Source organism: Xyrauchen texanus, unplaced genomic scaffold, assembly GCF_025860055.1.
Source record: "Xyrauchen texanus isolate HMW12.3.18 unplaced genomic scaffold, RBS_HiC_50CHRs HiC_scaffold_993, whole genome shotgun sequence".
NCBI lineage: Eukaryota > Metazoa > Chordata > Actinopteri > Cypriniformes > Catostomidae > Xyrauchen > Xyrauchen texanus.
The window spans coordinates 1-11,795 of record NW_026267010.1 but is presented as its reverse complement, the minus strand read 5'-3'; the positions used below and the strand labels follow the sequence as shown (position 1 = coordinate 11,795).

General features: G+C 38.5%; 1 protein-coding gene and 1 pseudogene across 1 annotated transcript; one reads left to right on the top strand and one right to left on the bottom strand.

Moving 5' to 3' along the window:
* Positions 1-557: 557 nt before the first annotated feature.
* On the bottom strand, positions 558-3,888 carry LOC127642875 (tax1-binding protein 3-like; annotated as a pseudogene).
* A 4,362-nt stretch (positions 3,889-8,250) lies between these two features.
* On the top strand, positions 8,251-9,783 carry LOC127642874 (uncharacterized). Its single transcript, XM_052125312.1, has 3 exons — positions 8,251-8,473; positions 8,571-8,672; positions 8,947-9,783. Exons 1-3 carry the CDS (start codon positions 8,251-8,253, stop codon positions 9,228-9,230), a joined length of 609 nt encoding a protein of 202 aa, XP_051981272.1. The 3' UTR covers positions 9,231-9,783.
* The last annotated feature ends 2,012 nt before the right edge of the window (positions 9,784-11,795 follow it).

The window sequence follows — 11,795 nt, the reverse complement described above, 5'->3', positions numbered from 1 at the left end:
GTTGACCATATAATCGGATATCGTGATATTTAATGGATTATCATTAAAATATTTTTTACATATAGCCCAGCCCAAAAGCTAAGTAAAATTTTTCATGAACAATTGTACATTGAAGTAATTTTATGGAGACCCAGACGACGCATGTAATCAATCCATATTGCAACAGGTTACCTATTAATTTTTGCATATTTGTTTGTTTTTGAGTAGTCTATGGGCAATATAAACATGTTTTTGAAAATAGTAAATTATTAGTTTGTGGAATGGCTCTTTCAAAGAAGCGCTACAACCAAAAATAAACAAATAGGCTCCTTAGTGAAAAAAGGTTCCCGACCCCTGCCATACATTAAAATTAGCAATGCAAATTATGGAATGCAACACTTTACTTTATTAAAAGAGCTGTAACTTCTTGTTTCTCATTCAATACATTAAAATAAGATTTAACAGATGTAATTGATGAAAAAGTCCTTGTTAATCCACAATGAGAGTATTAAGTCATTACCCCTTGGCTGCAAGAGGCTGTTTGTTTTAATAATTAAAAAAAAAAAAGTGCTTTTAAACATGATTAACCAATAATGACATTCAATGAGCTCCAATTAGAGAGTTTTAGATCGCATTAGTGTTGCATCGTGGACTGTCTAACTGCTTCCTCCAGAGATTTTCTAGTGACGAGAAGTCGGACCACGTCTTCATTCTTCTTGGTGAGTCTTTTTCGTGCCTGATCATGTGTCACCATGGTCATGTCCCAGCCATTCACCTGTTATCAACATTGAGATCACCCGACAGGTATTATGAAGTTATCTACATAATATGTACAAAAGACATCTTGTGTCAGTGAGTAAAGAAACAATGTAATATTTGAGTTGTGATATGTTAAAGGAATTGTTCAACCAAAAATGTTAATTCTCTCATCATTTACTCAACCTTATATAATACCAAACTTATTGGTATCACTTTCAATTATATAGATTATGAGAGGAGACTCTTAGCCTAAGAAACTGCTGGGGAAAAAAAAAAAAATTCTGATTTGACATTATACATCTCAGGGTGTAAATATGGTAGCTCATAAAAAAAAAAAACATTACAGGTGACATGATTGGGGACAAAAATGGAGTAAAATTTTGTTGATACAACAAAATCAAAAAGTTATAGCGTTACAAAAATAATGTATCCTTGTGTCCAAAAGCCTCTCCAAACAAATAAAACATAACTAATTACACATGCAAATACAACAATGACTCTCTATCCAAAGCATGCAGGCATGAGTAACAAGATCTTATTCAGTTCAATTCAGTGTCATTTTGAGCCATCGATTCTGTCATGTAGTTGGCAACATCTCCTGGTGGCCATATGTAAAGTAAACGATCCTCTCTGCCCATATTTGCATGGCTTCCACATCTGATTGCAGCCATCATAATCCTAATACAATTGGTTTAGCATTCCATGGCACTGGACAACGTACAACATCATTTCCAATTAATTTATCTTAAAGTAAAGCTAACGTGTTTTTAGCCAGATAACACATTATGTACGGTGTGCACATAATGCTTTGCATAGATCATTAGATAATCCACACATCGGATTACATTGTGTGTGGGCTTGTTTTATAGATAATCATCTCCTCAAAGTACAGTCATGTGATATATATTTTAGGTTCAGTTTGTTTTTCATGAAGTTATAAGCTAAAAATAAGCATATAAGTGACACCTGTTTACATATAACATGCATGTCAAAGACATGTACATAGCTGATACTTGCTATATTTTTGCAAAAATGTGCAGTGCAAAATTATTATTAATTACCAAACAGAACACCTACATGCATTGTGAAGTACAGCTTCTAAGCTTTAAAATGATACCTATTTAGGTGTTGGTCAAGACTGTAGTTATTAATATTTGGATCATTTTTTTCTCAGCTGGCACATCCAAGCAAAAGGGTTATGATTTTATATAAAAACACGTTTTTATTTTTAAATACTGGTCCATTACCTCAGAAATGAATTTTTACTCAATACAATTTGTAAAAACAAATAAAACTTGCTTCAAATAATGCACTTTAAATGGAAAACTATGGGACAAGCGATACTAGAGGGTTCATGTGCAGCTCAGCCTTGCATTTTGTATGCTTTCGAACTATTTTATCATCCTACTTGTATTGATTCATTTTAGCTGTGGGGCAACTGTTCTTGGCAGATGAATAAGGTTGTGTTGCTGATTTAATCCCTGTGGGTGGAGTTTGGTCCATGTAAACAGTACTTGAGTTGCAGCCCTTTCCAGCATCCTTGTAATCTGACAACAGCAGCTCTAGGAGCATTTGACAGACTGGACATGACTCTAGGTTGGTAGCGATTTGAGAACACTTTTCTCATGTTAACCTGTATAATAAAATCTTGTGACAACACTTTCAAAACAGGTGTATTTTAACATTCATTCTGGATCAATATCTTGCCTCACAGACTTCCACTGTAAATGTATTACTGTAACACATGTTTGTTTTTACAAATTGAAAGATGAGTGGACAAACACAGATGCTGTTAGGTATAAAATTCAGAGCATCCTTTAAGCAAGAACACTGAATGAATAAAACATATAATGAAATGACACTCTAATGGATGGTCATTTTTTATATAAATCAAGTGCTTTGTCTGACAACATCACTGTAGAAATCACAGTTTATGGCATGCAACAACACATTTATATCAGCTCACCTGCATGATTTTTGTCTCCCATTCTGAGACCAGCCACCTCTGCTGGACTACCTTTAGACACACAGTGACATAGATTCCTAAGACATAAAGTTAGAAGGGTCAACTCTGAATGACACTGACCTTGGCAGCAGGTTGTCACAACAACAATGGCATAGTCTACAGCAAAATTTAAATTAAGCCAGACATTAAGTTTACTAAACAAGATCTTTCATGCTTTGCAGGAAGAGGTAAAATCTTTTGTGCTTCACCTTGTCTGACTTGTCTTCAGAGAATGGATTCTGGCTTGAATCTTGGTCAATTCCTCCTCAATGCTGAATCCTAATATTAAGTTAACACCATCCGTAGTTTTTGAATTTCAATTTGTTGCTAAAATACAGGGAATACGGAGTAAAACCCTCTTACATATATTATGTCAGTCATTAAGTAGGCACACAATCTCAAAACTTCATAATCTCCCTACCTAAAGAGCATTTTGGGAATCATGCCCAAAAATGTTGTCTAGGTAGGCAGCTTACTAGCCAATGGCACGTATATTTATGACCATATAACCATATATGGCAGCACTACCTGCAGAAAAACATGAGCCACGCCTGCTTATATCAAACACTTATGGGTGTTACAAGCATGATGAATTGAGGTATGAGTCCATAGTACAGTGTTTAAACTATACACTCAATTCAGCATATGGCATTATTTAGCTCCCAAAATAACATTATTTGACAAACGAAGAATCTCAGAGTTGATAAGCTTTGATAGTCCCTACATCTGCTCCACTAGTGTTTATAAAACGTATGTTTTTGTTTCACATATCAAGTACATACAATTCTAAAAACGAACTGAATAAATGAATATAAATAAGTAAATTATATATTTCACTCTTTTTCGCCCCACGCTTACGTTAGCCCTAGCGTGCTAAATCCTTCCATTACATCAATTGTTAGCTTCAACTCAAACTTAATTAAACAGTCCTGTCATCTTATGAATTTGTGTTGAAAATCGTGTTTAACTTAAAATACATTGACAATCTCTACATCAAACGAGATAAAAAAAAAGTATCAATGTCCGTTTAAAAAGTGATACACTGAACACAAAGTTGATAGAAGAACTTCGCACGCTAATAAACACTGTGACCGAAACATACTCACCACAACAGCTGTGACAGGCTGACCGGGTATGTAAGACATTTTCCGGACAGAAAAAATCATTGAATTTGAATCTGTTCAGGATCTTATGCGTTAATTTAAGAGATGACTGATCATGTGATTTAATAAGTTCCTCCCCTTTGTAAGGGTGTCATGTTTGGGATGGACTGCGCTACACACACTGCCCTCAATCTTTGTTACACTTCATTCATATGATTCAGTGTATTTGTACATTTGTTTAATCAATTATTTCAGCTAAGTATGTTTCCATTGTGAGATTACATATTTAGGGATATATATATATGCGATTTAAACTGAGGATTACTGTGATTTCGCTGCCCAGAACCAGCTTTTTCTCACCAGTAGAGGACGCAATGTGACCATTATTCATGGCTGTAGAGAACAGGTGTTCCGACAATCTGACTTACCTCTCAGAATGTGCTACCCACACGCACTACGCATGCACAAGACGTTTTCTAGCTTGGAAATTGTATATCTGAAGACACGCCCATAATTCTGATCTAACTTGCCTTTAAAATCACGAGTTTGGGTGAGAAAAGTAAAGTAAAATCTTGTTGAATAATAAAACAATTATATATAGTATTTTATGGTAAATACAAATCTCAATAATTATAATAATTTCTGCATTTTCTGAGATACAAATACGCGGTAGGAATTTGACGGTTAAACACCACCGTCTGAAGCGTACGTGTGTTCGAAAAAAGGTGTCTAAATATATATTTTTAAATACTATTCGCTCTGTGCACAGGGTGACGCGACGAACGTTCGAAATCTGTGTGGTGGGCGGGGGACTTCCGGTTTAGGTTACTACCGGTATTTCCGATGTAGATGTTGTTGAAGAGTGAGTGGCAAGCTATCAGAGAGTACCGTATGTAAAATGTTAACAGTAAATAAGAAACGTCTTACATATCAGTGTCAAATTGGCAACTCTAAATGACATTGTAGTGTTCATCGAGGTATAATTCTGAAGTAAGTTTTCATCGTTTTCCGCATCAGCCTGAGTACGAGCTCAGTGGCTAGTCAAGATAAGACGCGAGAACTTCACTCCTACCGATAACACCGGGTCTGCAGTCGACATTTTAAGCTAGAAGATTTCATCATAACAACCACAAGGCGCCGAAAACTTGTTCAAGGAGCTGTGCCATGTCTTTTGAGTGGAACAATTTTTTGTTTACCAGCGCAAGGACTGTATTTTTCTCTATGAGCTTCCATATACTGCTTATATATTTTGTAATTTATTATGCGGTTTGTTTTTTTGTATCTTGTGATATACCTTTCAGAAAATTGTCTGAAATATTGACAATGTTTACATTTGTCATTTATTGTCTTTTACACTGCCAGGAGGAACACAAATACATGAGTTAATTCAGACATTTATTATACAAAGACACAAGCTGTCATACTACACTCAACAATAACATGGTGATATTAACAATAACAACGTTTGACATTTTGTATGAGTTATGAGTTTGTAGATAACTAGTCCACATAACTGAACATAATAGAGTACTCAACAGTACTTTAATGCTTCTTTGCACTTCTGGTTGGATGTCAACTGCATTTCATTGGCTCTGTACCTGTACTCTGCTAAATGACAATAAAATGTAATGTAATCTAATAACTTCTAACACTGAATTCATAATAACAAAAGGTACCTTGTATAGGTTTGTTGTTTATGTACATACATGTGCATTTCTTAAAGAGAACTATTTACATTAACATTGATTTTCACACAAACATGTTTTGTACAGTCTGATACAGTAATGCAACATTATGATTGCATAAGGCTCTGCCAGCCACACAGGAGCACTCGAACTCATAGAGCTGAACAGGGGTGGAGTCTTCAAGGACAATCTTTTAAAAAACAAAAAAGTGTGTTATAATCAGCAGAGATCACAAACTGATCAGATATCTCAAAAGTCAAAGCATTATTTTTCAAGTTAGCTGCTACGAGTTAGAGAATGAGGTTACTTTAGGGTTAGTAAGAAAGTAAATAAGTTAAACACAACACAATATAAACAGCAAAGCATCTGTCTCAACAACCAGCTGCTGGGGTTTCATACAGGAATGGTAGGTCTACTAGAACACTAATAGGGCACGCAAGTGTCATCATAGTGTTACCTACTTCAAACGTTTGGCTAGCTAGATAGTTGTCTAAGATGTTCAACTTGTTTAGGTAATTATACATTTGTTTGCCAGTTTAACCCATCATTGCCAAATTGAAGCCCCAGAACATAACTGGAACAGAACTGGTTGGATCAGACGAACAACTGAACTGTCTTTCATCCTACTCTGATAGTGTGAGGTTTCTCATGTTTCCTCAAAGATCTATGACAGGTAGCACGGATGCTGACTCTCCCTGTCTGTAGATCTTTACTTGATACTGGGGATAACCAAATACTGTCAATACATGTAACTGAACAACACAAGTCATTAGTATATGGTGATTCTTAGACTATGGGCACTTTTATGTACTTTGTAAACATAAATGTCATTTTTAAAAATATGAAGTACAATTGATATGGATTGCAAGAGTAGATTTGTGTAATACTTTTTATATTATAATAAATTACAATACTTTTAATATTTAGATTATAATATTATTTTTATTTGTAAATTATACTTTTATATTAATTGATTTCATTTAGATGAATGAAAATTCAATTTTGTTGCATCATTTATTGCTTATATTTTTGCCTTGCCATCAGTTGTGTCAGTTATTTACAGTATGCACTGTAACCGTTCATCTGTGAGACAAATCAGTTGTATACATCAAACTCAGCACTACACTAAAAACATTTGTGGTTATGTTTAATGGCTTTGTGAATTGAGTTTACTGAGTGTGATGAGTTTAATTGTTTTTCTAATAAACATCTCCACTGTTTCTGTACATTCCACGTTAATTCATTGTCATTTCCACCACCACCCTGTCATTTCCATCACCACACACATTTTTTAAAAATATTTAAAAAGTTCTCATCACACATTAAAAATGTATCCACAATATACGAGATCACGCTCTACTTAATATAAAAATGCAAGTCATTTATTTTCTAATACGCTCTTGCCCAAACCAATATTACATTTCAGAGTGTGACAGGTGCACAGTTCACCGTTTGGTCCTTAGGGCAGTTAATTTATCTCATTGACAAATGTATTGTAGGCCTACATTGTGGAAAAACTGATAAAACTAGTTACAAAAATGATCTTAGACAATTCTTGACTGACATAAGTTACTCTGTTTTTAAATAACAGCATTGAGATGTGGTGGAAATGACATTTCACTGCTGTTATTTAAAAACAGAATAACTCATAACTTCTTAGTTATGAGACTAACATAGTCTCATAACTTCTCTTGTAATCTAAGTTTGTCCTCTTACAGACCTTAAAACTAGACAAATTATTTAAACTTATGAGACTGTTATGTGACTTTTGAACAAGTTTTTTTATTCAACTTCACAAGCCTAATGCTGCGTTCACACCGGACGCGAATAGCGCGTCAGGCGCGAGTGATTTCAATGTTAAGTCAATGCAAAGACGCGTTACGCGCGTAAAAAATTCCTGCGGCGTGAATGAGGCGTAGAGCGCGGCGCGGTAGACGCGAATACGCCTCATTCGCGCGTCAAGTTCGCGCGAATTGCACGAATTGAGCGTCTGGCGCGTTACGCAGCGTTCGCCGCGAATGGTGCATTCACGCGTTTGACGCGAGTCGCGTCTGCCGCCCGAGTTGAAAAATCTGAACTTTGGCGTCAATTCGCGCCGCGTTAACCAATCAGGAGCCTAGCTGCCTGCTGTCACTCAGGAGGTAAAGTGAGGTAAACTCCGCTACCGCTCGGAATCTTTCATTCCAAAATCACTGACAGCTTATGGAGGAAAAATTAATTGTTGCTGTTAGCAGTCACCCGGAATTGTACGATTCCAGTTCATATTTTTACAGAGACAGGAACAAAAGGACCTCAGCTTGGAAGAGGGTCAGTGAGGAGATTGGGCAACCTGGTAAGTTGTAAATACAAATTAATCTTTAATATTTGTCCACTTCTTTCACGATAGAAATGCTACAGTCACTGTAATTTCTTGAACAAAATATTTATGGGTATATTTTTTACGCAGCATATATATATATATATAATTACACATTTCACTTTTGTGTCACGTTATTGCCCTGCTAAGCAGCTAGCTATTTTTAACTATTTTCCTGCTACTTTTGAGTCACGTTATTGACCTGCTAACCAGCTAGCAAGCTGCCTTGCGCTATTTTACAATTATTTTCCAGCTTATATTCAGCTACATTTTTTGCTTACAAGATATTGTTTATTCAGGGACTTTTGCAGAAAAAAGTGGAAGAGCCTCAGGGACACATATCTGAAGGAGAAGAGGAAGGAGATGGACAAGAGGAGTGGGTCAGCAGCAGGGTCTGGGAAGAGGTGGAAGTACTCTCAGATCTTGGGATTCCTCGACCCCTTCGTCACCCCACGGGAGACTAGTGGTAACATGGAGGGGTCGAGGCCCGGATCAGAGAGGACAACCACCTCGAGGACCAGGGACAGCCTGGAGAAACGCGTGGGAGACAGAGACTGGTGTGTTTCCAATGAATCCACATTACAAGGCATATATGCTGTCATTGTTTACAGATGAAGAAATGTAATCTCTCTATGATCATTGTTACCAACGTGTTGTATTAACATTTAATATTGTCTTGACAGAGGAAAATGATCAGAGGGGGGAAGAGGATATTTTGAGATCCCTTGCCTCTTCTCCTGTCTCCCCAGTCCCTGGTCCCTCAGCCCCTGCTGCTGAACTCACAGGTGTGTGAAGGCAATAGTACATACATACTTTTTAGCTACTGTTCATTTGCATGTTTATCTATGTACATGTCTGAAGTATAACTTGTAATTACTTGATATATAGTTCAAAACAATTTCACACTTGCATTTAAGCACTATGTCACTGACACAGATAGTATTCTCACAATATCTAGACAATTTTGTTGTTTCAATTAAATTGTTAACCTTTACTGTGAACATGAAAATCAGGTATCATCTTTCTGCCTTCTCATTGCACTGTGTATTGCTTTCACAGGCCAACAGAGGAGGAGAGCCCGACAGCGGCCCCGTGAGCGGTCCCAGGATGGTCCGTCGGAGGTGGAGCAGACGCTGTTGGAGCTTCTGACACAACCTCTGGCGCGACCTCCAACCCCACCGCCACGCTCCGCTGATGAGTACTTCCTCCTCAGCCTTCTGCCTTTTCTGCAGAGCATGCCGCCTCATTTAAAAGAAAAAGTTAAATTTCAAATATACAAATTGGCAATGGAAAATAGCACCATTGTGCTAAATTTGGAACAATTGGACCCCCCCACACAGTAAACTTTAAAAAAAAAAAAAAGAGGCGGCAGAATGCCCTCCTTCCTCTTCTCCTATGCCGTTCCCTGTGGCTCTTCCACCTTCCAAGCGAGGTCCTTTTTGTTCCTGTCTCTTAATGTAAATAGTTTGCACATATTGTTCATTTTTTTCAGTTCATATTGTTATTTTATATGTTTTGCCTAAATAATTTTTTTTACGTTTTGCCTAAATATGTTTTTTAATGTTATACCTAAAATTACTTCATATGTTTGGCCTCAATAAATTATTTTGTAATATGACTAAATGCCTGGTGTGGTTCTAATGCACAAACAAAGCAAATCTTTTATCACATAACTTGATTTCAATATATGAGACATTTTGATTTTGTATTGATTGCTATTTATTCCATATCTAAATCTAGATTATATGAAACATTATTATTGTAATGTAAAGACAACCAACATTAGTGTCTGGACAGTGTTGAATAAGGAAAAAAACACAGGACAGGTTAATTACTTTTTGAGGCTGGCTCCATTTATCATCAAAACAAAAATAAATAAATAATTTAACCTGATATACTACCATGGAAAACCTGGCGTTTTTAAAAAGTCTCAACTTAATAAATGTGCATGTTGTGGACCTGACATCCTGGAACTGGGGCTGACAACCTGGGAAAAAAAAAAATATATAATAATAATGGACTATTTTTAGATAGTTTAGCTCTTTATAGGTTTGTGGGTGGCTCTTAAAAGAGCCGTTGTGGGGAAGTCATGAGGAGGACTTCAAAGCCTACTCCGTCGGCTGCCATGGTACTGCTCCCTCCGCCGAGAAGTGTGCCATGAAGACATCCCTCACCCGAGTGCCTCTCTGGAGGAGTTGTTGGCCGCAACCCGACCCAGACCTGGCAGTGGCTCCTCTCCAGCATGTCCAGCGCCCCTGCAGCAGGTGCCTCTCTCCCTCCGAAAACCTCAGAAAGTTGTGGAGAAGACACGTCAGCCTTCACACACTTCTCCGCTAACTTCTGGGTGGACCTCGATGAGGCGCGGTACATCCTCCACTGTGAGGAGAGGATGCCAAAGGCGTTCTCCACCACCAGCCTGGCTCTGGAGAGCGTGAGTGAAGACACGCCTCTCTGGAGGAAGGGGCGTCCAGGGAAGGGCGCGATGAGGTTCCACACATGGCAGGAGCGCCTCATCAGCCACAAAGACATGGGGCTGGGGTCCTCTTTCATCAGCACCGGGAAGAGGCTGGTCAGGAGGCAGATGAAGTGTACCAGCACGGAGAGCCTGTCCAAAGCGGAGTTGCCAGAATCCCACCGTCGCTGGTCCTGCCGTACCCCCAACATCGATCAACGAGGCGATACCTCGCATCCACAACTGCAAGGAGAGCGATGGAGAATGTTCCCTTGTAGTTGTGGAACTGGGATCCTGAGTTGGGGGTGCCTTCATTACCACGTGCTTCCCATCCACGGCTCCACAGCATAGAGGGTAGTTCCACGGCTCCTCGAATCCTTCTGCGATGGACCTCCAGTCATCAGTGGTGGGCACAGCCATGTACTCCTCCACAAGACAGTCCCAGATTGCAGTCACAACCTGTTGGACGATCTGGCTCACTGTTGAGACACCAACCCTGAAGCTGGGCGATATGGTCCTGAATGAGTCCCCTGTGGCAAGAAACCTAGAAAATATTTTTATAAGTACACTTGTAGTTACATATTCAACTATATACAATAACCAGTCTGTTTTACTTTAATGCACCATATTTGTTTGTTTGCTAGCAATTTTGCAAGCAATTTAACAAAGTTTGGAATCTTCAAAACAAAAGGGTATATGTGTATATGGTTTAAATCACTAGTGTGCCAATAACCAATAACTGATTATCAAAAGAAAGAGTAGCGTTACTACATATTGCTTACAGATAGAGACATTATCACGTCTGCCAAAATAATATTTTATTTTTTTAGGTTAACGTTACAGCAGTTAACTGAGTATCACTAGAAAGAGCACCAACAGTGGTATCCGTACCACACAGTTTGAAAAACATTGCTGGCATAAGCGTAAATTAACATATATTTAATATACTGTATTTAACATTTTATATACATTTACTAACCGAAGACAGATGGACAGAAGCTCCGCAGCTGGGATAGAGCCTGTAGTTGGTGTCCTGAAGGGTGATCCTCGCTCGATCGCGGGACAACAGGTCATCAAACTGGAGCGCGGGACAAGCGGAAGTACCGCTGAAGCGGCCGTCATCCAGGCGCAGCTCCTGGAGCAAATGATGAAATTCGCCGAACTGGGAGCGCCTCGGAGGGTCTGGTGGACCCAAGTAGCGGCGACGACATTCCATACGCCGCTGTTCTGCTCTCCAGAGCAAATACAGAGCGGTGACTCTCTCCACGAATGCTTCGATCAACATCAGCCATCTTGTAAAAAGATGGCCGTCCATCGAATTTCAGCCTCTGGCGGCGTCCGCAGCGTAAATTCGCTTCAAACTTTTTGTTTTTCACGCAGCGTCAATTTAAGCTCTTGGCGCGAATGGATTCAAAGTGGTCAAGCGTATAACTAAACAGCGATGGTAGCGAATTTG

What these genes read in the sequence shown, in the direction of transcription:
- LOC127642874 (XM_052125312.1), top strand. Translation starts at nt 8,251, where the DNA reads ATGGACAAGAGGAGTGGGTCAGCAGCAGGGTCTGGGAAGAGGTGGAAG. An exon ending in CAATGAATCCACATTACAAG is followed by an intron (nt 8,474 to 8,570) that starts GCATATATGCTG and finishes TTGTCTTGACAG; the next exon opens with AGGAAAATGATCAGAGGGGG. An exon ending in CCCTGCTGCTGAACTCACAG is followed by an intron (nt 8,673 to 8,946) that starts GTGTGTGAAGGC and finishes TTGCTTTCACAG; the next exon opens with GCCAACAGAGGAGGAGAGCC.